The 27,237-nt window shown below is 35.5% G+C and overlaps 1 protein-coding gene across 1 annotated transcript in view; it reads left to right on the forward strand.

Annotated features, from left to right (window-relative positions):
* Window positions 1-27,237, forward strand: part of LOC115217841 — a 153,567-nt gene that overhangs the window by 106,235 nt on the left and 20,095 nt on the right. Inside the window, exons 9-10 of the mRNA XM_036507773.1 lie at window positions 14,253-14,479; window positions 15,368-15,467. Of these exons, the coding sequence (XP_036363666.1) occupies window positions 14,253-14,479; window positions 15,368-15,467 (327 nt within the window). The remainder of the gene's footprint in view (window positions 1-14,252; window positions 14,480-15,367; window positions 15,468-27,237) is intronic.

Genomic DNA, 27,237 nt, shown 5'->3' on the forward strand with positions numbered 1-27,237 from the left:
TTCATTTAACAACTAAATCAACCACATGTAATCTCTCTAATGGGTACAGCTATTACAAGGGAGCAAATCATTTTGTAATAATTCAAAGCAGGCTTAGAAATTTGAAATTGAAATTAATGAAACTAAAAGAAATAGATGCATAGAATTCATGTTTACTGTTTTGTTTACTTGATACAAATTTCTTAAAATTTTGAGTCATTTGGTAATCATGGATAGACTGTTTCGTTCCTTTGATAAATAATCTGTATGACATGATGCCACATGAAGAACTTGTGTGGGATTTTGTGTTAGTTTCTGTGTAATCAATGAAAATAGTGAAGAAATAAAAGGGATCTTTTGTATGACTTTTCATAAATTAACACTTCAGATTAGGGGTTGAGAATCTTGCTAGTATTAGGGGTGCATGTAAACCTGTGGATCACATTTCTGCTGTAAAGCTAAAAAGAAGCAATGAATGTTAAATTTTTTAAATTCACAAGTATATATCTTAAATTACTGAATAGGTCTTAGAGTGTATGTACATATATACATGCATATATGTATATATATATATTTATATAATATATATGTTAATAATATTAGGGAGTATAACTCCAAACTTACAGGGAAAAATTCAATTTAGTATTAAATCAAATTTCACAATTTATATATATATATATATATATATAAATTAGAGAAAAACCACTATTATGTAATTCAAACAATGATAGACGTAAATCATATCATATAGAAAAAATATAATTTAAGATAAAACATTTACCTAGATCACAATAAAGTACATGATAATAAATAAATAGTATATAATTAGTAAATAGACTAAATATGGTCATGCTGGAGCACCACCTTTATTCAAACAATTCAACCCTAGGACCCATTCTATGCAAGCCTGGTACTTATTCTAGCGGTCTCAATTTTTGAACCACTAAGTTAATTTAAAAAACTATAATTTAATCAATATTCATTAATTGAATTATATGCTTATTAATTAAATAAAGATCTAAAATTAATCTAATTCCAAATATTAAATAAACCCTATACAAACTCATATTGACATATATACAAAACACTACCATGAAACCAAAACTACATCACTAATAAAAAATTTATTTTATATATCAAATAAATATTCCTAAATAAATCCTCACAAATAAGTTAAACTTATTATATAAGTAAATTAATTTATGTCTAGATCTAATATTTCACTCATTAAGGGAATAAACAAAGTACTTATTATTATTATTAAATTAAATAGTACATAAAAAAAATCTTATTACTACCTATTCAATAATATTTTACGTTACAAACTATTTCCCAAAGTAATTACACTTAATACTTTTAGATTTTAGTTCACATATAATAATAATAATAATAATTAAATAAACATCTAATTTTAATCTAATTCTAACTATGTAATAAACCCTATAAAAACTCGTGTTGAATTATATTCAAAACACTACTACAAAACTACAATCACAACACAATATTAATTTATTTATTTATTTAATAATAATTATTTAATTTAAACTTATTCAATTATGTAATATACAATATACAATCACATGCTAACTTATAGAATTAATACTACTACAAATTATAACTACAACAAATGAGTAACAAAAATAGGGTTTAAATATACTCGCTATTTATCTAAAAACTTATATGAGTAAAGTAATTTATGTCTACATTTAATTTTATGCTCATCTAATAAATTAGTTAATTTATTATGATTATTAAATATTATTTCCTTAAATTCACTAGTACATAATAAACAAGAATTACTACCTATACTATAAGATTTTGCCTTACAAACTATCTCCCAATTTAAATTATACTTAATACGTTTAGATTTAAGTTCCCATATATATTTACTAAGCCCAGTAGAATTAATTAAAATTCTATTCTTGAAGAAATTTATATGTTGAGCCACCCTTAATTTAATTTTATTTGAAGTCGACCCTATATAGATTGCGTTTAAGTTATAATCATTCATATTATTACCAATTAAAGTAACTATACATTTATAAACTACATCATGCAAATTACATTTATTATTAAATTTACATTTATTTTTATCTCTACATGTACAATTAATTGTTTTGGTCTTTCACAACAATATCTGGTTTATTGGCCTTGATGGTTCGGTCTGTATGTACTGGAAAGTCCCACAGAATGGTTACATTTTCTCCTTCAGTTACAGCCTCAGGGTGGTGATTATACCACTTGTCGGCAGTTTTGATATTGTAATGCCGACTTATTAGCCAGTGTAGATATTGGCCAACTCTGTCATGTCTTAATTTATACTCCACTGGTGCTAAGACTTTACATCCAGAGATTAGGTGGTCCACTGTTTCAATCATGTCGTTGCAGAATCGGCATTCTGGGTCTGCTCCATTTTTCATCACATTGGCCTGGTAGTTCCGGGTTAATAAGCTTTGATCTTGAGCAGCCAGGATGAAACCTTCGCTCTCTGCTTTTAGCCCTGAGCTCCGTAGCCACTGATGGGTTTGCTTCTGGTCAACATCAGCTTGTTTGCTGCGGGCCACATATTTGCCGTGCAGAGGTTTCTCCTCCCACCTATCAGCCAATTGCTCGTGCGCTTTTTTCGTTGCCATTATTTTCACCTTCTTTGCAACAATAGTTGCCGTACTTCCCTCGGGTTGTTCAGTTTGGGTATCCTGCACGAGATCAATAGCAAATTTTTATTTTTTCTTCGATTATTATTCTTATGATTTGTATTATTGTAATATCTATTTTTAAGAACATAATTATCTAAGTAAAACTTATCATAATTTTTAACATTATGTTTATTATAATCTTTTATATTATAATTACAACTATTATTATTAAAGAATTTGATATTATTATTATATCCTGCCTTTCGCAGGGCTTCATTATAATAAGGTGCATGTTCATTGAAAATCTTTAAATGATAACAGAGTAATGATATTCTTTTACCAATGTTATTCATCAGCGATTTTTAATTGAGAGTGGGTGATTACTATTAGCATTTATATATCTAAGGTTTCCATTAAATTTGTGATATGGTTGGGTTTTACCCGTTATTAAATTCAAATTAACATCTAAATAATTAATATTATAGTTCTCCTTATATATAGTAATACTTAATCCATATCTTTTAAAGAAACTATATAGTTTCTTCTTATATAATTCAAGTGTTCTATTGGCGCAATTCTTAGTAATAAAAGATCATCCCTATATAAACCACCCTCCAACTTAAAATTTTCTAATTGAAGTTCAGTACATATATATATATATATCGGACATAGAAGGCAGCTGGAAATTCCTACGGGACAGCTTGCTGAGTGCCACAGACCAAATCTGTGGATGGTGCAAAGTTCCTTCCAGACCTAGAGTTACGTGGTGGTGGAATAGTGCAGTAGACAAAGCCATTAGTTCAAAGAAACAGGCCTGGAGAGCCTGGAGGGATGGGGGTAGCAGGGAACCATACCAAGTAGCCAAAAGGGAGGCCGGGCGGCAGGTATACATAGCCAAAGATATAGCAGAAAAGAAGAAGTTTGCCAATGTCCAGCGACGTAAAGGAGCAAAGAACTGAGGTATTTCGTATTGCTAGACAGTGTGTGAGAGAAAATAGTGATGTTACAGGAGAGAAATGTGTCCGCATGGATGATGGGGCACTTGCTTTTAATGTTGGTGAAAAGAAAGAGGCTTGGAGAAGCCATTATGAAAGACTGCTGAATGTGGAGAATGAATGGGAGGAGGAGAGCCTGCCAAATGTTGACCCAGTAGAGGGACCAGCTATCCAAATAGACAGCTCCCTTGTAGTTAAGGCAATTAAGGATATGAAACCAGGTAAAGCCCCCGGCCCATCAGGTATCACTGCTGAGATGCTTAAAACAGCTGGTTATGTGGGCTATGGCCTAGTCACCCGTATTGTTAACCAGGTAGTTCATAATGGAGTCATACCCAATGACTGGCATAGCAGCACCATAGTCAACTGCTACAAGGGTAAGGGTGATGCTCTAGATAGAAATAACTACAGGGGTATTAAACTGTTGGATCAGGTGATGAAAGCCACAGAGAGGGTCATAACCCATCTCATTAGGGAGAGAATTTGCTTAGATGAGATGCAGTTCGGTTTTGTGCCGGGTAGAAGCACCACTGATGCTATATTCCTGGTCCGACAACAGCAAGAGAAGTACCTAGCTAAAGATAAACCCCTCTACATAGCTTTTGTGGACTTGGAGAAAGCCTTTGACAGGGTCCCCGATCCCTTATCTGGTGGTCGATGCGTAAACTGGAGATTGACGAATGGCTAATAAGGGCTGTACAGGCTCTATACAGAGAGGCTGTCAGCAAGGTTAGGATTGGTAACGAATATAGTGAAGAATTCCGGGTAGAAGTAGGTGTACACCAGGGCTCAGCCCTCAGTCCCCTTTTATTCATCATAGTCCTCCAGGCAATAACAGAGGAATTCAAAACAGGTTGCCCCTGGGAGCTCCTCTATGCTGATGACCTGGCCCTCATAGCAGAATCACTACCGGAACTAAAAAATAAATTTTAGGTGTGGAAACAAGGGTTAGAATCAAAGGGCCTTAGAGTAAATGTAGCGAAGACCAAAGTTATAGTATGCAGAAAGGCGAACTCAGCACACACCCCATCGGGCAGGTGGCCCTGCTCGAGTTGTAGGAAAGGTGTAGGTAGAAACTCCATAAGATGCACCCAGTGTAAGCTATGGATGCATAAGAGGTGCAGCAACATCAAAGGGAATGTAAACTGATAAGATAGCTTTCATGTGCGGCAGATGCACAGGGACAATAGACACCACAAATACTCAGAAAACAGATTCCATCACACTCCAGGGGGAGAAACTAGAAGTAGTTGATAGTTTCCGCTACCTGGGTGACCAAGTTAGTAGTGGAGGTGGATGCTCAGAGAGTGTCACCACTAGAATACGAATAGCCTGGGCAAAGTTTAGAAAGCTCCTACCCCTACTGGCGACAAAGGGTCTCTCACTCAGAGTGAAAGGTAGATTGTATGATGCATGTGTGCGAACTGCCATGCTTCACGGCAGTGGAACATGGGCCGTGACTGCAGAGGACATGCGTAGACTTGAAAGAAATGAAGCTAGCATGATCCGCTGGATGTGTAATGTCAGTGTGAATGCACGACAGAGTGTAAGCATCCTGAGAGAAATGCTAGGCATAAGAAGCATCAGATGCGGTGTGCAAGAGCGACGCTTGCGATGGTATGGTCATGTACTGCGGATGGATGAGGAGAGATGTGTGAAGAAGTGCCACTCTCAAACAGTTGAAGGAATCAGGGGGAGAGGTAGACCCAGGAAGACATGGGATGAGGTAGTCAAGCATGACCTCAGAGCGTTGGGCCTCAGTGAGGCATTGGCGAAGGACCGGGATCTCTGGAGATGTGCTGTGACTACTAAGACCCGGGATGCTTCCGGCACCAGTTCTGCATACCCCCTGCCCATTCAAAGTACCTTGGATCCCGGAACATCTCGCTGTGCTTGAGGAGACCTGTCGAGTCAAGTGCATGTACATGAACATCGAACCAAATATCAATGGAAACAGTAGTTGTGATACCTGTGCCGGTGACACATAAAAAGCCCCATCTGAACGTGGCCGTTGCCAGTGCCGCCTCGACTGGCTTCTGTGCCGGTGGCACATAAAAAGCACCATCCGAACGTGACCGATGCCAACCCTGCCTCGAATGGCTTCTGTGCTGGTGGCACATAATAAGCACCATCCGAACGTGGCCGATGCCAGCACCACCTCGACTGGCTTCTGTGCCGGTGGCACATAATAAGCACCAACCGATCGTGGCCGATGCCAGACCCCTCTGGCACCTGTGCAGGTGGCACGTAAAAAGCACCCACTACACTCGCAGAGTGGTTGGCGTTAGGAAGGGCATCCAGCTGTAGAAACACTGCCAGATCAGACTGGAGCCTGGAGCAGCCCCTGGCTCCCCAGACCCCGGTCGAACCGTCCAACCCGTGCTAGCGCGGAAAACGGACGTTAAACGATGATGATGATGATGATGAGATATATATATATATATATATATATATATATATATATATATATATGAATTTTTGCGTAATAAGACAAAAAAAAAAGGCTGCATAGATATTAGACCATTTATAGATAGAAGGTCTTACAGCTGTTTCTAGAATATTAATTAATAATAATCCCTTCACCGGAGAATGTGTGAGAGGAAAAGTTAAGTAATAGTTAGTTTCGATGTGATATAAATAGAGAGTGAGGTGGAGGAAATATATATATATATATAAATCAGAAATGGAAAAGCAAAATAAATTGGACAATTATAAATTCAATTCAATTTCAATATTTTATAGAAAACAAATGGCACATCTCATAAACTACAGCTGTTTCCACTTCATTAATAAAACGATGTTTTACAAGAATAATCAAATCCGTTTAACTATGTAATGATGCTTCATCAGATTGACATATCTTTTTAACTATTTGACAAAAAATATCAAATGAAAATATTTTTAATTTTAAAAATCTTTACAAAGATGCTATATAAGAGCGAGCTTGATCGTAAATAAGTAAATGATCTAACTAAAATTTTTATATATTCATAACTTTAAATCTAAAATAATTCTGTCCTATAACTAATTTATTTGCACAATACAGACGCTTATGTATACACATATTTATATATACTTATATATACACACATATACCTATCATTTATGTATGCATACATACAGACATATGTACGTATACACAGATGCATATACACATACACAAGTTTAGTTATTCATCTATATAATAATAGTGGGGAATATAACAGGCACAATGAATATTTAAGAAATCTAGCTATTGGAATAAAAGAAATGTGAAATATGGAAGGAATTATAGTACAATCAGTTAAAATTAAGAACCTGTATAAATTAGATGTTAAATTATATGATAATCTATTAGAGAAATATATAGATAAATAATGTAAAATTGTTCCTGAAAATACTCTTTATAATATAAATAATGTCTCTAAATTAATCATGATGAAATATGAGTTAGATAATAAAACTGAACCTTATATACCTATGCACCCTAGAATTACTTTAAAAAATCATAAAGATAATTTTTATTCTGACCCAAAAGTTAGACATGTTTGTCCATGTAAATCAGCTCTAGGTAAATTAAGATTATTTTAGATAAATAAATTAATAGATTAAATGAACTTAATTATCTAAAACTTTGGAGTAGTACTAATGATACTTTAAAATGGTTTAATAATACTAAAAATAAAAATAGATATAAATTCATTCAAATAGATATAGATAATTATTATTCTTCTATAAATGAGATTGTACTCAATAAGGCCCTAATTTTTGCAAAGAATAAGGTTGGAATGACTTATGATGAAAATGTAGTTAAAGAGGCTAGGGAATCGTTGATTAGATATAATAATAAAGTGTGGGCTAGGAAGGATACTAGAGACTATTTTGATATACCTATGGGGGCCCCCGATCCTGCCCAGGTAACTGATTTAGTAGGTATTTAATTATTATCAGAACTTCAATTAGAAAAATTAAAGTTGGAGGGTGTATTATATAGGGATGAACTTTTATTAAGAATTGCACCAATAGAACACTAGAATTATATAAGAAGAAACTATATGTTTTTTTTTTAAAGATACAGATTAGGTATTACTATATATAAAGAGAACTATAATTTTAATTAGTTAGATGCTAATTTTAATTTAATAACAGGTAAAACCCGAACATTCCATAAAATTAATGAAAACCTTAGATATATTAATGCTAATAGTAATCACCCACCCTCAATTAAGAAATCGTTGATAGATAATATAGGTAAAAGAATATCGATGCTTTCTTCTAATTTTGAGATTTTCCAAAAACACATCTTATTATAATGAAGCCTTGCAGGAGGCAGGATATAATATTAGTATTAAATTCTTCAATAATTATAAATATAATCATAATATAAAAGTTTATAATATAATAATTTCTATGATATTTATAATAATAAACCTAATATTAAGAATTATGAAAAGTTTTATTTAGGTAACTATGGTTTTAATAATAGGTATTATGATAATACAAAAAATGAATATAATAATAGACTAAAAGATAAGAATAAATTTAATTTGCTTAATGATAATTATAAATATAATAATATAATAAATAAAAAATAATGTTAATAATAAGAACAAAATTTGGTTAATTATTCTTTATAGGGCTCAAGTTAAAACAAACTTTATTAAAGAAATATTAAAACTAATTGAAGTATTCATTATAGATAATAAAAAATAACATTCTTTTCTAGTAATAATTTTGGAATTGGTTATTCTAATACAAAGAATGCTGGTAACATTATTTCTTCTTTTAATAGATTTAAGCTTAATAAGTTTTACAGTAACATGCTAAATAATTATTCTAATAATAATAAAGACCAGAGTATAATTAATTATACATGTAGAGATAAGACAAAATGTAAATTTTAAAGTAAATGTAATTTGGATGTTATGTTACTTGATTGATATATTAATACAAATAGTTATAATTTAAATGCGATTTACGTGGGGTCAACTTCTAATAAATTAAATTAAGGGTGGCTCAACACATGCATTCATTTGAGAATAAAACATTGATTAATTCTACTGTCCTTAGCAAATGTATATGGAAATTGAAATCTAAAGGAATTAAGTATATTTTAAATTGGGAGATAGTTTGTAAAGCTAAATCTTATCGAATAGGTAATGATTTTGTTTACTATGTACAAATGAATTTATGGAGATATTACTATCTAATAATATAAAATTGTTTAATTACCAAGATGAGAGAAAAATTAAATGTAGACATAAGTTAAATTACTTATATAGTAAGTTTAGCTAATTTGTGTATGTATATATTTAACCACGATTTATGTTACTAATTTTTGTAGTTATAATTTGTAGTAGTATAATGAGTATAAATTAACAGTAGATTTTGTAGTGTATATAACATAAGTAGAATAAGATTAAACCAAAGTGTTTATAAAATAAATAAATAAATTGATGAATATAGATTAAGTTATCGAAATTTAGTTTGTTTTACGTATTTTACGTATTTTAGTTTTAAATTATTCTTCACTGATGAGAATGACAATGTACAATTTTTATAATAGTAATACTAATTAATTATTATTTTTTACATATTTGTATTGTCTTTTTTTCTTTGGGGGGGGATCCTTCAAAACGTTTGAATTGTTCTTTTTGAACTTATTTTTTCATACACACACACTACACACATATACTATATATATATATATATATATATATATATAATACTTTTTACAATTTACATACATACACAATTCATGCACACATGTATCTATTTATGTTAGAACATTATTTCATACATACTAATTTAAAACTAGGTATTTTTAATTTGACTATTAGAATGCAAGGGAGATTTTTCCGTTTATAGAAACAAAGCGAAAAACAAAATCAATTCAAAACGGTCAACAAAAAAAAAATATTTACATATGATTGATTGATTGATTCTAGTTTCAGCTTATGAGCTGTGGCCATGCTGGGGCACCGCCATTTATATATTCATACATACAACAAAAACAAAGTAATACAATGCAAACGAAATGCCCCACATATTAACAATGATCCAAAACAACAAATTAAATAAGATAAATATGCTATATCTACATATATACCCCATTATTTCTTTACTCACATACATATGTATATCTATACTAATGAAACAAAACAAAAACGAAACCAACTCTATATGGACATGGAAAAATAAATTGTGTATATACATCAAAACCAAAATGATACCAATATAAAACAATTTATATATATATATATATATATATATAAAGTGGTGGTTTGTTGCCAACTGAATATGGCAGTCCCAGGAAAGGGAAGAATGCTACTGCTATTTAGGCGCAGGAAACATCGTTTCCAGTTGGCTATGTGACACAAGCATTGTGTGTCCTTAAATTTTCAAACAGGGGAGATAAGCACCTCCACCCAGCAAAGCCCACTTTCAGAGACTAGTTTCAGAATCATTGCTCTTCATCAGTCTGGAGTTGCTTGGCTTGCTAGCTGTCAATGCTTATTCACATTTGAAGTTTCCTGGGGCTAAATAGCAGTAACAATCTTCCCTTTCCTGGGACTGCCACATTAAGTTGGCAACAAACAAACCATCACTTTATTGTGCTGCTACTGTATAAGTCTCTCTGAGAGATTTAGAAATGCAATATGATATATATATATATATATATATATATATATATATTATATATATTGAAGTTGGTAGAACTATTGATCTTGCAAGTGCTAGTGACAAACGTTATGGAATTTGAAAGCAGGTGAAATTTCTCTATACCTATTTTATATAGGACCAGATGTACTGGGCTAGCAACAGGATATGCAAACAAGGCTCCAGTGTATTGAGACAGACTGTTAGAAGTAAGTGTTAGGTTCTGCCATCTTAGCTAAGCAACATACAAATAATTGAGCCTAAGCTAGTAATAACATCAGAGCTAAGGTTAGATGAGGGAGTCAAAGATATTTCAAGAACTACTCTTTAAGCATTTAAGTACAACAATCAAAGGCATTAGTCAACCTGAAGGTAAAGCAAAAGACATATGCCCAAGGTGACACATGGGGGGATTGAACTTAATGTCACTTGATTCCAAACCACACTTCTTAACAACATAGCCATGTCAACATTTATTAATTAGACCAATTAAAATGTCTTCATATTAATTATATATTAGTGTCCATTTTACATTGGAAATAAATATTATCACTCAGTCTTGAATGGAAGTTCACAGATAAATTCTTCAGTTACCGTATTTTAATAGAAAAAGTTTTAATTTTGAAAATAATGAAGAATATATTCTTTTCTACTCAAGGCACAAGGCCCGAAATTTTTTGAGAGGGGGCCAGTCGATTAGATTGACCCCAGTATGCAACTGATACATAATTTTTTGATGAAAGGCAAAGTTGACCTCAGTAGAATTTGAACTCAGAACATAAAGACACAAAATACCACTAAGCATTTCACCTGGCATGCTAACATTTCTGCCAGCTCAATGAAGAATATATTAAAATGACTTTGTGGTTATTAAAATGATTTTTGAAACATAAATTAACATTGAATTTTATTCGAAGGTTTTAATTTCAATCACTTTAAAACTGGAGTTTTGTATGATAGAACTAGGCGTGATATTGAGAGAGTTGGTATCAAAATAGTTAAGGAGGTAGTTGAAGGTATAGTAGCTAATGTAGTTTTGAGAGATAATGAGGTGTACAGCTTAAGTAATCCAAAAGATTGAAACAATCAACCATCCCAACAAATTCTACAGGTTTTCTGCAAACTGAGCCTTTGGATATTTTATTGGTCTCAAGATATTTATGAGTGTGCATGAAATGACAATGTAATGTCATAGAGTGCAGACTTGGTAACACTGTGTGTGTGTGTGTGAGCGAGTACACATACACACACACATTGTCTGTTTCCATGCTGGCATGGGTTGGACAGTTTGACATGGGCTGGTGAGCCAGAGGACTGCACCAAGCTCCAGTTGTCTGTTTTGGCAGGGTTTCTATTGCTAGATGACTTCCTAATGCCAACCATTTTACAGAGTGTATTGAGTGCTTTTCCCATGGCACCAACACCAGTGAGGTTACTGAAGAATTTGTATCCCAAAAACCCCTCAACTGGGAGGGAGAGTGATATTGAGAGAGGTGGCTTTGTGCCAGACGATGAGGGTTACCCCAGTCTGTGGGAAAGAGAGAGAGATGGTGGCAACGTGCCAGTGTGTGCCTCTAGATATTAGGAGATGAATGTAAATGGGGTAGAAGAGAGGACTGGATTGGGATAGTGAGCAAACAGTTCATGAGAGTGCAAAAGAGATGAAGGGAGGAGAACGGGGATGCAGTGAGTGGTGAGACACAAGTATATAGGGGACCAGCAGGATAGCAATGATACAGCTGGCTGAGGGAAGACAGATGAGATAGATGACAGAGCAGAATTGGATGGTAGGAGTGATAGGGAGTGAAAGTATAGTGCATGAAGAGATGAAGTTTGGTTCATTGGGGTGGAGTTTAAGAATTAATGTTGAGTATGGGCAGAATAACACAGAGTGCTTCCAGAATTCAGTTTTGTTTTGCTGGATGAGTCTTCTCAACAACCTCATATTGCCATACACCTTGGTCCATTGTCATCTCCTCACTACTTTCTCACAGGATTTGCAAATAACATTCGCTATCTTTATATATAAAACTAAAGTTGTGTGTGTGTGTGTCTGTCTACTCCGATTTAGATTCCTAACTACTCCCACATTTTGCGGTGCAGTTTAACCAAAAGCGGGTATCTTATAGTCGTGATTCATATCGAGCCCTTCTGGGTATTAGCGCGCGTCTACGATGAGTCTATGATTTAAAAAAAAAATTACCATCATTTTTCCGCATTTTAATGATTTTTACTCTGGTTATATAAGGGAAGTAACTCTCTAAAAATGCTTATATAGTTATTTCCCTTACAAACCCGAGCAACGCCGGGCGATACTGCTAGTTTAATTTATAGTTAATCATCAATCATCCATCACCAAGTGGTGAACACAATAATTGTTTTCCTGAGTGGTGGCAATTGCAAATCATTCAGACATTGAGCCATCTTCAAGACTATCTCTTCCCCTCAGATGCTCACTTTTGCACTCTCATTAAAGCTGGAGCATTATCCATTAATGTAGCAATCATGTCTGTATGACAGTTCTTGGGGTCTAATCACTTTTTCTACAAATACTTGATAATACCACGATGCCAGACTTTGTCCCTTTCCAAGAGAAGTGGCAAGCTCTTACGTTTGAAGTCTTCCTTGAACAGTCAGATGTCAGTTTCGATGGAAAGAAACTATTTCTTTATTAATAGGAAGATTTGAAATTAATGCATGCAAGATTTCACAACTGTAGCATCTCTCCTTCATACACAGCCTATGAACTTTTCAGACCACCCTGATAGTAGAAGACACATGGCAAAGGTGCCATACAGTGGGAATGAATCCCAAACCATGCAGTTGGCAAGCAAACTTCTTACAACACTGCCACATCATTACTCCTTACCACACTGCTACATTATTAATTATTACCACACAGCCACATCATTACTTCTTAGCACATTAATATGTCATTACTTCTTACCACACTACCAGATCTGTACTTCATACCACACTGCTACATCAATACTACTTAACACATTCACACATCATTAATTCTTGCAAAACTAGTAAATCATTACTTCGTACCAGACGGCCGCATAATTATTACTACTTACTTCACTACCACATTACCACATCTTTACTTCTTACAATACTGTTACATCATTACTTCTTACCACACTGTCACACCAGTATTCTTACCACACTGTATCACCATTAATTCTTGTCACACTGCCACATCATTACTTCTTACCGCATTCCCAAATTATCACTTGTTACCAAACTACCACATCGTTAATTATTACCAAACTGTCACATCATTACTTATTACCAACTCACACATCATTACTTTTATTACACTGCCACATCTGCACTTCTTACTTCTTACCACACCTCCATATCATTCTTACCTCACTACCACATCGTGAATTCTTAACACAATGCTACATCATTATTTCTTACCATCTGCCACATCATTACTTCTTACCACACCGCAACATCTGTACTTCTTACTACACAACCACATCGTGAATTCTTAACACAATGCTACATCATTATTTCTTACCATCTGCCACATCTGTACTTCTTACTACACAACCACATCGTGAATTCTTACCACACTCCTACATCATTTCTTCTTATCACACTGCCACATCATTACTACTTACCACACTGCCACATTATTACTTTTACTACACTGCTACCTCATTACTTCTCACCTCATTACCACATCATTGCTTGTTACCACACTGACACATCATTATTACTTAATACTCTCCCACATCATTACTTCTTACCATGCTGCACTTCTTACCATACTGCCACATCTCCACTTCTTACCACACTTCCACATCATTACTTCCACAAATCCAAAATGATGTAACAAATTATGAGTACTTTAGGTGAACGATATAAATGCATCACTTAAGGGTCTTACAGATTTAAATGTATATGTATTTAGGTGTGCATATGCACACACACACACACACACACACACACATACACACACTAAAAGACATTTTCTGAATTTATATTTCAGGCAAAGATTGGGTGTTGAAAGTTATTTCTCCTGAAGAACATGAACGAAATTTCACCGTAGAAATAAATCAAGACGGGTTATCTTCTTCCTCTAGAAAGTTGTTTTGGAAACATCTAGCTATATATGGAGATTACTATGTTAAATATTTTAATCTGAAGACATATGAAGACAGTGAAATCACAAGCCTAAGATTCAATTTCTTTGATAAATCTCTGAGGATCAGTGAAGTAAAATTATATTTTTATTCTAGTTTAAAATATCTAAAGATGATAGGGAGGCAGGCTGCATGTTTTATGAGAATGCATTTGATACTTCAAAATGGCTGGGTCCACACTCTCAGTGGAACCAAGTTTACTTCTCATTCTTTTCTAAAACATACTTATAATGATGGATAGCCCTAGACCTGTCCCCCACTAAACTCATTCTCTTTTCAATTCTGATCCTCCTTTTTTCTCAACCTTATAACTAACCCTTCTCTTCTCTGTTCCCCACCTTATTCCCTTCATCCTCCCCATATACTTACCATCCCTGATCTCTGGTGGTGGTGGTGGTGGGGATGATGATGATTATGATGATCATGATGATGATCTTTGTGTCAGTGTAATCAACTAAACCCCTCCCTCACAAAGTGTTACCCTACCACGTGAATAACTGAAAATTCATCTCCAACGTTGCTCACTTCTTTCTGGTCTATTCCACTACAGTGCATATAGGTACCCCATATGATACATCTTACAGCTGAAAGCAATGAGAGCAAAGTAAATTGTTGACTGTTCTACTGAGCCTCTGTACTAAATCCACATTCACTCTTTTAATTAAAAAGAAAAATGTTAATAACCCATTGACAGTAACATCTGGTTAGGAGAAAAGTCCATCAGTGGATCTATTCATCGGGCTTTTATGATATAAATATTATTGGCTATTTGATTGATTAATTTATTGATTTATTGATTGATTGATTCGGAGGGATGGAAAATATTTGAAGTGTCTTCCCTACAGAATGTTGACACCAATAGAGAATGCAAGGACAAACAACATCAACACCTTGACAATGAACTGAAGCAAATCATAATCAGGTGGGTTATATTAATGAAATTTCAAATCTATCATTTCAGATAAGTTTGATCAACAATTTCACAGAGTATAAATTCAAAACAACTGGAGGAAGCAAAACTCAGGATAACTTGATGCCAGAATTTATCCCAATAACAAAAGGTATATGGTGTATCTGAAATTGTTTAATTTAATCCTTCAGCATTTTAACTGGCCATATCCAGCCAAAATATTCTACCTGTTTTATGTTCAAACTGGCCAGATTTGGCTTCACACATACCCTTACAATGTCATTCTAACGATAAATAGTTTCATCATCAAAATCTTAAAGCTACAAGATATTGCATGATTAATTCAAAACAATGTGAATAAAAAAAGCATTACTTTTGACAGAATAATGTGAATGTTTAAAGATTTAGATATTGTTGTTTTAAATGTCACACATCAACATCATTATAAATAGGCACACCTATGCATATACAGACAAATACAGTCACATACATACACACATATTTCTATTACATATATACAAACACAAGCTGGTTGGGTGGATAATGTAGTAAACAGCCAACATGAATATATGATTTTTAACTGTATGTCTATTAAATATCTTTCTATCCACCCCCCAGTTGAAAAGCCTTTATCCATAAACATCTGAAGACTCAGATATGTCCTGGATGTACATGAAGAGATAAATCTAAATATCCTCTAGGGCAGGCAGGCAATATATCATCAGTTGCATATGAAGTGCTGGTATCAGCAAACTATGGCAATGGCTGGACAGAGACTAAGTGTTATATTGAATCAGTGTAAGGAAAATTTAAATCCAGATATAAAAACCATCTTTCAAAATTTAGACATGCAACAAGCCCCGTGGCATTCGTCTGGAAGCTTCAGGATGAGAACATCAGCTACAACATTAAATGGAAGAGCCTTTCCAAGACCAAACCTTATGTTAACAGGTCAAAATACATTTCATATGCTTGCATGAATAACTGTATCTTTAAAAAAAAAACTAAGAACCTCCAATGACTATAAATACCAGAAGTGAGAATATTTCTTCTTATCTGCATTTTACAAAATGCTTCTTAGTAGAAATTAAGGATAAACCACTGGAAACATAATAAACCATTACAGTGTTGGTATGTGTAATTCTGATACTCATAAGACACTGGCTATGATTATAGTAAAGTTAATTATTTCCCTGTGTTTCTCTGTCTTTTTCTAGATGTGTGTGCTCATTTAAACATCAATTCCACCAAACACAGTTGCTTTTAACAGCTTGATAAATGTTAAAATATGAATATTTCAACCAAGAAATCCTGAGTAGCTGTAATTTCTGAGGCTTATTATATTTGCTATAATATATGTATATATATATATATATATATATATATATATATATATATATATATGTATGGTGTGTAAAAGGCATCATCTAAATGTGGCTGATGCCAGTACTCCCTGATTGGCTCTCATGCCAGTGGCACATAAAAAGCATCATCCAAATGTGGCCAATGCCAGTACCCACTGACTAGCCCCAGTGCCAGTGGCATATAAAATGCACTATCTGAATGCGACCGATGCCAAGCCCGCCTGACTGGCCCCTGTGCCAGTGGTATGTAAAAAGCATCCACTACACTCTCGGAGTGGGTGGCATTAGGAAGGGCATCCAGCTGTAGAAACATTGTCGGATCAGACTGAAACCTGGTGCAGCCACTGGCTGTCCAGACCTCAGTCAAACCATCAAACCCATGCCAGTATGGAAGACGGATGTTAAACGATGATGATGATGATGATGATGATATATATATATATATATATATATATATATATATAAATAAATAAAATATGTTCATCTACTAGAGAGACAAGGACCATCCAATCATCCTTGAAATGACTGATGACTTGAATGGTGACTTGGTTTAAAATGAAGTAGAGTTGAGCATCATTATCTTCACTCTCTTGTCCATGACCATCTTCAGTCCAGTGAGGATTGAAACAGATGCGGTGGATGACCAAAATGTTTTAGTTGCCCATCCTCCTCTTTGCATTTCACAATGTGTTGCTGCAGGCACCTTCTCTATTGAACCATGACATTTTCTATGGTGTTCTTGAATTTGTATGTTGAGGTTGTACATGAACCCACATATATGCACATAAGCATACATATAAGGCATGCACATACAAGTATATGTACACACACGCACGCACACACATGTACATAGATATATATATCTACATATATTGTAACAACTGTGGATGGATGTGTTATGCATGTTGATTTTGTTTGCATTTGGATCTATAGAAGAATTTTAAGGTGTGATAGAACCTATAACAACATGTAGAAAAAGGCTTTGTGTTGTTTATTAACAATTGTGGTGAATTATGTATTAATATTTGCATGGCTTCTTTTAGGTATAGTCTACAAGGGGATCGCTAGCCTTGGTAAGGGACCCTGGAGTCTATTATGGCCTAGGATTTCTTGTATGGCATCTTTCTATTTATTAGATGGTGTATATAGTTGGGTAGGGAGATCAATTTGCTATACTCCTCATACTTAAATGAGTTCATATGTGCAGAATATCTCTGTTTAAAATTAATAGTAGACCTGATATAGTAGTTAGCAGAATTATGTGATATGTTGTGGACCATGCATTTGTATACTACGTTAAATCTTATAGAGTGGGCTTGCAATGGGCATTCGGTTATGGATTAGCAGTTATATCTATTTGTCCTATGAGTGTTATTATTTATGGAGAAATTAGAATTAAAGGTGTTGTTAGGGGATTAGCCCGTATTATAATTATTGTTGTTGTCATTATTATTATTATCATTAGTAGTAGTAAAATTATTATCACTGTCAATAACACTAGCAATAGTAGTAATGGTGGTATCAGTCATATTGGAGTTGTTAATATTAGTATTAGTGGTGGTGCTATTAGTATCCACACTCATCTCAGTTACACTTTGACCTTCATAGGAGGCAGGGATGTTTGTATCTTGGTTAATTCTGATTCTAGTGGGTGTGGTGTATGCCATCAATGTTATTAGTGTTTTTGTAGCTTTGACCTTTGTTATGATTATGTATATTTAGGTAGTAGGAATTATATTTATGTTTATTGGAGGAAGTAACAATAGATTCTATAATGAGCAGAGAGGAGTAGGATAATTTGGGGGTGTCAGTCTATTAAAGATTGAATGGTACTTATGGTGATATGGGAAGTTAGCATCTACTATTTGAAAGAATGTTTTGGCTAAGCCCTTAATGTTTAAGGTGAATGGAGGTATAAACCAGAGAATTGATTTACCCAACTTTTGTTAGGCAAAATAGGGGAAGTATAATCTGCAGTATTTGTTAGAGGTGAGTTGTAAGCTTTATTGTCATTCATAGTGGAATGGTTTATTTGTCTAGTAGTGGGGCATGCCTTTTGGGATTGAGATTAGCAATGTTTTTTTTTAAGCCTAGTGTTTGCCATGAATTTAATTTGCTGGGAGAAGCTGCTAGCAGTTAGTGCCTGGTTATAGTATGTAGCATGGATATTGAAGATTTCCTCCATGGCCGAGAGATCAGATATCTAAATAGATATACCTTTGATTACTCTATTGAAGGTAGATTTATTGTGCTTAGCATCTGTATTAATGTATCTGAAGTATTGATTCGGTTTATGGAAAGGGGGAGTGTAGCGAAGATTCTAAATCTAAAGTAACATCTACAAAGTGAGCCTTTTTGTAAGTGTTTTCAAAGGAGATAGACGAGTTAAAATTAGCAAAGAATTTATGTGAGTTTTTTTTAGTTTTCTCTAATTCAGATTTACTTATTTTCGTAGTAACCAGCAATGCATTGTTCCTATACTAACAGCTCCCAAAGTTAGAGAAATACATGCGAAGTTGTTGGAAAAGGTATACTTCAAACAACTCTGTGACCTGAGTAGAGTTGGAGGAGCCCATGGTTATATCTTAGAAGTTATTATGGGTATCCTGGCACCAAAGTTAATCATCGTAGGAGATGAGTGTCTTTCTGGCAGTTAGAATGATATCTATTTCTAAGGGAAGAAGTTAGTTTTATTAAATATATGTGTATATATATATATATATATATATATATATTATATATATATATGTATGTATGTATGTATGTATATGTATATATATTATATGTGTGTGTGTGTGTGTGTGTGTATGTATGTATGTATATATATATATATATATAAGTTTTTGTATGTGGCAGATGCTCAGGAGCATTAACCTCCGAAAATCTGCAGAAAATAACTTCCGTCACTTTCCAAGGGGAAAAACTAGAAGTAGTTGATAGCTTCCGTTATCTAGGTAACCAAGTCAGTAGTGGGGGTGGGTGCGCTGAAAGTGTAACTGCTAGAATAAGAATAGCCTGGGCAAAGTTTAGGGAGCTCTTACCTCTGCTGGTGACTAAAGGCCTCTCGCTCAGAGTAAAAGGCAGACTGTATGATGCATGTGTACGAACAGCCATGCTACATGGCAGTGAAACATGGGCCGTGACTGCCGAGGACATGCGTAAGCTCGTGAGGAATGAAACCAGTATGCTCCGATGGATGTGTAATATCAGTGTACATACTCGACAGAGCGTTAGCACCTTGAGAGAAATGTTGTACCTAAGAGGCGTAAGTTGTGGTGTGCAAGAGAGACGATTGCGCTGGTATGGTCATGTGGCGAGAATGGATGAAGATAGGTGTGTGAGAAAGTGCCAATCCTTAGCAGTTGAGGGAACCCGTGGAAGAGGTAGACCCAGGAAAACCTGGGACGAGATGGTGAAGCACGACCTTCGAACTTTAGGCCTCACTGAGGAAATGACCAGCGACCGAGACCTTTGGAAATATTCTGTACGTGAGAAGGCCAGGCAGGACAAGTGAGCCCAGTCCACTTATGAATGCCTTTCCTCCCTTGGATACAAAGATCTGTTGAGGCAAGCGAAGTCGATATAGAACCTCATCCGACGACAGGCACCCATGCCAACCCCCTTTGCTTGCGAAGACATGTTGGGGCAAGCGAAATCAAAATCGAATTGAACCAGCCAGGATCCCTGGTCTGGTGGTACGTAAAAAGCACTATCCGACTTGTGGCCGATGCCAGCGCCACCTCCACTGGCTTCCGTGCCGGTGGCACGTAAAATACACCAATCTGACCGTACGACAGGCACCCATGCCAACCCCCTTGCTTGCGAAGACATGTTGGGGCAAGCGAAATCAAATCAAATCAAATCGAATTGAACCAGCCAGGATCCCTGGTCTGGTGGTACGTAAAAAGCACTATCCGACTCGTGGCCGATGCCAGCGCCACCTCCACTGGTTTCCGTGCCGGTGGCACGTAAAATACACCAATCTGACCGTACGACAGGCACACATGCCAACCTCCTTGCTTGCGAAGACATGTTGGGGCAAGCGAAATCGAAATCGAAATCGAATTGAACCAGCCAGGATCCCTGGTCTGGTGGTACGTAAAAAGCACTATCCGACTCGTGGCCGATGCCAGCTCTGCCTCGTCTGGCTTCCGTGCCGGTGGCACATAAAATACACCAATCCGACCGTGGCCGTTGCCAGCCTCGCCTGGCACCTGTGCAGGTGGCACGTAAAAATCACCCACTACACTCAAGGAGTGGTTGGCGTTAGGAAGTGCATCCAGCTGTAGAAACACTGCCAGATAAGACTGGAGCCTGGTGCAGCCTTCTGGCTTCCCAGATCCCCGGTCGAACCGTCCAACCCATGCTAGCATGGAGAACGGACGTTAAACGATGATGATGATGATATATATATATATATGTATGTATGTATATATATGTATGTATATATATGTATGTATATATATATATATGTATGTATATATATATATATGTATATGTATATATATATATGTATGTATATATATATATATATGTATGTATATATATATATTTGTATGTGTATATATATATGTATGTATGTATAGATATATATATATATATGTATATATGTATGTATATATATATATAATTATATATATAAATATATATATATATATATATATATATATGTATGTATGTATGTATATATATGTATCTATATATGTATAGATATATATATATATATATATGTATATATGTATGTATATATATATAGATATATATATATATGTATATATACAAAAAGCAATAAAGATTCAAGTTAATTTAAATGAATTTACTTGAATATGGTACCTAACTTAGATGCACCAAAAAAAAAAAAAAAAAACTATACTGTTTTAACAATACAGTAATGTGGGGTGATTATAAGTGAGAAAGAAGCAACAAGAATGGATAGGTTTTTAGTACAATCGTTTCATACAAGGACAGGCTTTATTAAAAGTTGCAAAAATTACAGCATATAAACGTGTCCCGTACTATCAGCTAAAATACATGTGAGTTCTCTAGACATCCTAGTGGTGAGGCTATACTCATGAAGTAATGAAGATAATTAAGTAACATAAACATAAACAGATATCCAAAGTTCATTAAAGTTCTTTAAAGATGATGTACAGTCTTATCACAGAATTTTAAAAAAGTTTTAATAGCAACCCAGAGAAGGTGACCTAATCCATAGTGCACATATGAATTTCCAGAGATATGATGAGGGATTACATACTCACAGAAGACAAATTTATCCATTGTTAATCACAACGAGGTGGGTCTCAATTCCTGCTTATTAGCATTACAGAGAGGGTGAATTAATCCTTGTATAGATGCACAATTCCAATGGTGTAGATGTAAATTTCCAGAGAAATGAAGAGGAATTTCATATTCACAGGCGATAAATTATCAATGGTTGAACACAATGAGGTAGGTATCAATTCTTGTTATATGATTAGGTATTTGCCACATTAATCATATTACTGCTATTTACAAGAGGCTGTAGCTATTAACTTTTTGGATATCTGTTTATGTTTATGTTACTTAATTATCTTCATACTTAAGTATAGCCTCAACCACTAGGATGTCTAGAGAACTCACATGTATTTTAGCTGATGAGTACGGGACACGTTTATATGCTGTAATTTTGCAACTTTTAATAAAGCCTGTCTTGTATGAAACGATTGTACTAAAAACCTATCCATTCTTGTTGCTTCTTTCTCGCTTATATGTATATATATATATGTATATATATATATATGTATATATACATATGTATATATATATATATTTATATGTATATGTATATATATTTTTATATATATATAAATAAATATATATATGCATATATATATGTATATATATATGTATATATATATATATGTATATATATATGTATATATATATATTCTCAGGTGAGAAACCTGCCCGGGAAGTAAACCCAAGTGCAAGTGCTCCTACCAGCACCAAAAGCCAAAGCCAAAACCATGGAGATGAAAGAGCCAAAAAAGAAATAAAAGGAGGAAAAACTAAAAGAAAAACAAAAGATGAAACAGCCAAGGATAGAAGCAAACCTGACTATCCATGTACCAAAAAGGATAGAAACAGACAGTGCACACGAATGTGTAAATTCCACCTGAAAGGTGTCTGCTAGCATGGAGAGGAAGGTGCAGGCTGCCATTTTGCACATCAAAGACCCTGCCAGATAAACACGAAACAGGTCAGAAACCAACTACCAAAAGGGAAAGGAATGGACCACGCACCACCTGCCCCAAAACGGAGGTACGCAGATGTGGTGCATGCTACAAACCGCCAACATGTTATTGAAAGGGCAGCTGCTGAACGAGAATCTTTTTTGTGCATGGCACAAAAGATTGTACAGCAGCTAACCTGGCTCCATCAAACTCAAACTCGCAGATGGGACTATCCACAATACACAAGACCGCCACAGCAAATAGACCCAAGGTGGACACCGCCGGCAACAACATACACCTCACCTCGATGCTCCTACTAAACATCAGAGGACTGCTAACACTCAGTAATAGGACAAAAATCCCATTCTTGAGAGACTTTGTTGCATGCAATCAAGCCTTATGCATAGCACTTACGGAAACACACCTGAAACCGGACATAGCAGATGCGGAAATACACATACCACAGTATGTTGTACTACGGACTGACAGAAAAGAAAGGAGTCATGGAGGAGTTGCTATGTACATCCGTGAGGACCTCACACCCCAGGTCCTTTTGTCATACTCAAATTCGGTGTGTGACACACTAATTGTACATATAAGGCAACTTGGTGTAGTTATATGTGCTACATATCGCCCTCCAGATGCTCCAAGCCATGTAGGCAAGTTTGAAGACTGCCTTATAATAATAGAAGAAGTTCTAGTCACATTAGAACAACACATAAGTGTACTTCTTATGGGAGACTTCAATCTACCCAATGTCAGATGGCCCGAGGGCCTTTCTCTCCCAGGAATGACACAATGTGAACGAGGACAGGCGATGTCCTTCCTGAATCTCATCAACACTGTACATGGAGCAAGTAATACTCCAACCAACTAGGGCAGGTAACATACTGGATCTCTGCTTCACAAATAATATGGATCTCATCCATAATGTGAAAGTGACGCCGATACTACTCTCGAATCACAACATGGTAGAGCTGACCATGTACGGGCCAAAGGAAAGCATGGACATGCAGCCTACAAGAAACTCTCAGAATCTTTCCAGCTTGAACTTCCATAAGGCAAACTGGAAACAAATTGAGAAAGAGATCCTCAAACAAAACTGGCCTGAATGTCTATCCTCGCCAGACATCGACGTGAAACTTCAACAATTCATGTCTGTAATGCAAGCCCTATGCTACAAATGTGTCCCAGAGAGAAAGGCCACTGTACACAAGAGCAAAATCCCCAGAGAGAGGAAAATTCTAATGAGACAGCGTACAAAAGTTTCAAATCGCCTAAACAAACAAATTGAAAGCGGTGAAAAGTCCCGCCTGAAAATAAAACTGTTGGAAATTGAAAAATGTCTGCAACTCTCCCATGAAAAAGAAAGAGCAGACAAAGAAGCTTGGGCTATTGACAACATAAAATCTAACCCCAGAGCTTTCTACAGGTATGCCAAAGAAACAGTTACGGTGCACTGTAGGATAGGGCCACTCCTTGAAAAGGATGGTACACTCACAGGAAATCCAATGAGAGTAAGTGAAATACTAAATGAGCAATTCAAGAGTATTTTCACTCCACCCCTAGGGTATTTTCAAGTCAGCAATCCAACTGACTTCTTTACCAATGCAGATATAAAATCAGAGGCAGCGATGATTAATTACATCAATATAAAGGAAGACGATGTAATAAAGGCTATTGATGAAATGAAAACAAACTCTGCTACTGGCTCCGATGGATTCCCAGCAATCCTTCTAAAAGTATGTAAGAGAGTCCTAGCAAGACCACTGCAGTTCCTCTCTCAGAGCTTCCTTGCAACTGGCAAACTTCCAAGAAAACTGAAAGATGGTAAAATATGCCCTATTCATAAAGGAGGTAGCAGAGCGGAGGCCCAGAACTACAGACCTATCTCTCTGACCTCACACATCAGCAAGGTCATGGAACGAATAGTCAGAAGGAAACTAATCACCTTCCTTGAAGAAAATGACTTGCTGCCTGACACCCAACATGGTTTCCGACCAGGCAGAAGCTGCTTAATTCAGCTCCTACAACACTATGACTGGGTGTTGAAACGACTGCTCAACCACTCAAATGTGGAAGTCATATATCTCGGCTTTGCAAAGGCCTTTGATAAAGTCGATCATGGAATGATATGTCACAAACTGCGTGATCTTGGCATAGTTGGAAAATTGGGAGAATGGCTTCATGACTTTCTGAAGGATAGAAGTCAGGTGGTAGTAGCCAATGGGGCCACTTCCATTAACACGCAAATAGTGAGCGGTGTTCCGCAAGGCACTGTTCTGGGACCACTACTGTTCATAATGGCCCTCTCAGACATGCCCTCAGCCATGCAGAGAGCCACGATCACAAGTTATGCAGATGATACAAAAGTTTCACAGGCAATGCAGAACCCTGAAGACACTAAGCACCTGCAATGTGAGCTGGACAAAATATACAAGTGGGCTGAAAAGAATAGCATGCAGTTCAATGCTGAAAAGTTTCAAGCTTTATACAATCAGCATGCAAAACTAAGTGCAATACCCAATAAATACACTGGACCTGGAGGGATTGCAATCCCAGAGGCACAATCAGTGTGAGATCAGGGTATTTACATGAGTGATGATGCAACCTTTCATGTGCATGTTGCTAAATTGGCAATGAAATGTAGGCGGCTGACCAGATGGATTCTTAGAACCTTTAGAACAAGAAACCAGGAAACCATGATGGTCCTCTGGAGGACACTTGTCCTAAGCCACTTTGACTATTGCTCTCAGCTATGGTCACCATCCAGTGTCAAGTTAATCACAGAACTTGAGGCGATCCAACGAAGCTACACGAAGAAGATAGCCTCTGTGCAGCATATAAGCTATTGGGAAAGACTCAAGAGATTTAGACTCTATTCCTTAGAGCGTAGGCGAGAAAGATATGCCATAATATACATCTGGAAGATCCTAGAAGGACTTGTCCCAAACTTTGGCATCGAGAGTTACACAAATGCCAGAACTGGGCGCCACTGCATAGGGCCAAGGCCTCCAAATTTACCATCAAGATGTAGGACAAGATACTGTGATAGCCTAGGGTTCCGAGGCCTACAGCTCTTCAAATTCCGCCCGAAGAACCTAAGAGACCTGCATGGGGTGGATGCAGATGCCTTTAAAATGAAACTGGATCTCTTCTTGTCAGGTGTCCCAGATGAACCAACTTCACGACAGGAGGTGCAGATGAGGGCAGCTGCATCGGACTCTCTCATGCACCAGATGGCATTTGCCAAAAAGCATTCGTGAAGTAAAATCATGTAGCAACACCAAATGGCGGTGCCCCAGCATGGCCACAGCTTGTGAGCTGAAGCTAAATAAAATTAAAAAAAAATTTTTTAATAAAATAAATATACATATATATACAGTTCAAATTTACAGAAAAACAAGAATGCAGACAGATATAGGAACAACAAGCAGGTGCATGATTTTAATGCTTGGGAAGAATGGAAAATTCTTTTACCCACACATATATATATATGTATATATATATATATATATATATATATATATATATATATATATATATATATATATATATATATATATCATAATATATGCTTATCATAAATACATATATATTTAAGAAATATTATTGTACTCTATATAAGTATTGATTGTTAAATATGAATTTATAATTTTTTTATTTGTTAATGATAACTTAAATATTACTCTTTACTCTTTACTCTTTTACTTGTTTCAGTCATTTGACTGCGGCCATGCTGGAGCACCGCCTTTTAGTCGAGCAACTCGACCCCGGGACTTATTCTTTTTTTATAAGCCCAGTACTTATTCTATCGGTCTCTTTTTGCCGAACTGCTAAGTGACAGGGACGTAAACACCAGCATCGGTTGTCAAACAATGCTAGGGGGACAAACACAGACACACAAACACAACATATATACATATATATACATATATACGACAGGCTTCTTTCAGTTTCCGTCTACCAAATCCACTCACAAGGCATTGGTCGGCCCGGGCTATAGCAGAAGACACTTGCCCAAGATGCCATGCAGCGGGACTGAACCCGGAACCATGTGGTTGGTTAGCAAGCTACTTACCACACTGCCACTCCTGCGCCTAAATATGTACATTTATTTAAATATTATTATCTTATAATTATTATATTTGAACGTAAATTTTAAAACATTAATCACTTTGGGATCTAGATCGTAAAAATGTTTTAATTTAACAAAAAATTCTTATTACATTTCTAGTCTTATTATATTTCTAGTACTATTACATTTAATAATAATAGTAATAAGTATTTTATAAAGATAAGTTATACGTATTTACTTTGGAATTTTTCAATTCTTATTTTT

This window comes from Octopus sinensis, linkage group LG12 (genome assembly GCF_006345805.1).
Source record: "Octopus sinensis linkage group LG12, ASM634580v1, whole genome shotgun sequence".
NCBI lineage: Eukaryota > Metazoa > Mollusca > Cephalopoda > Octopoda > Octopodidae > Octopus > Octopus sinensis.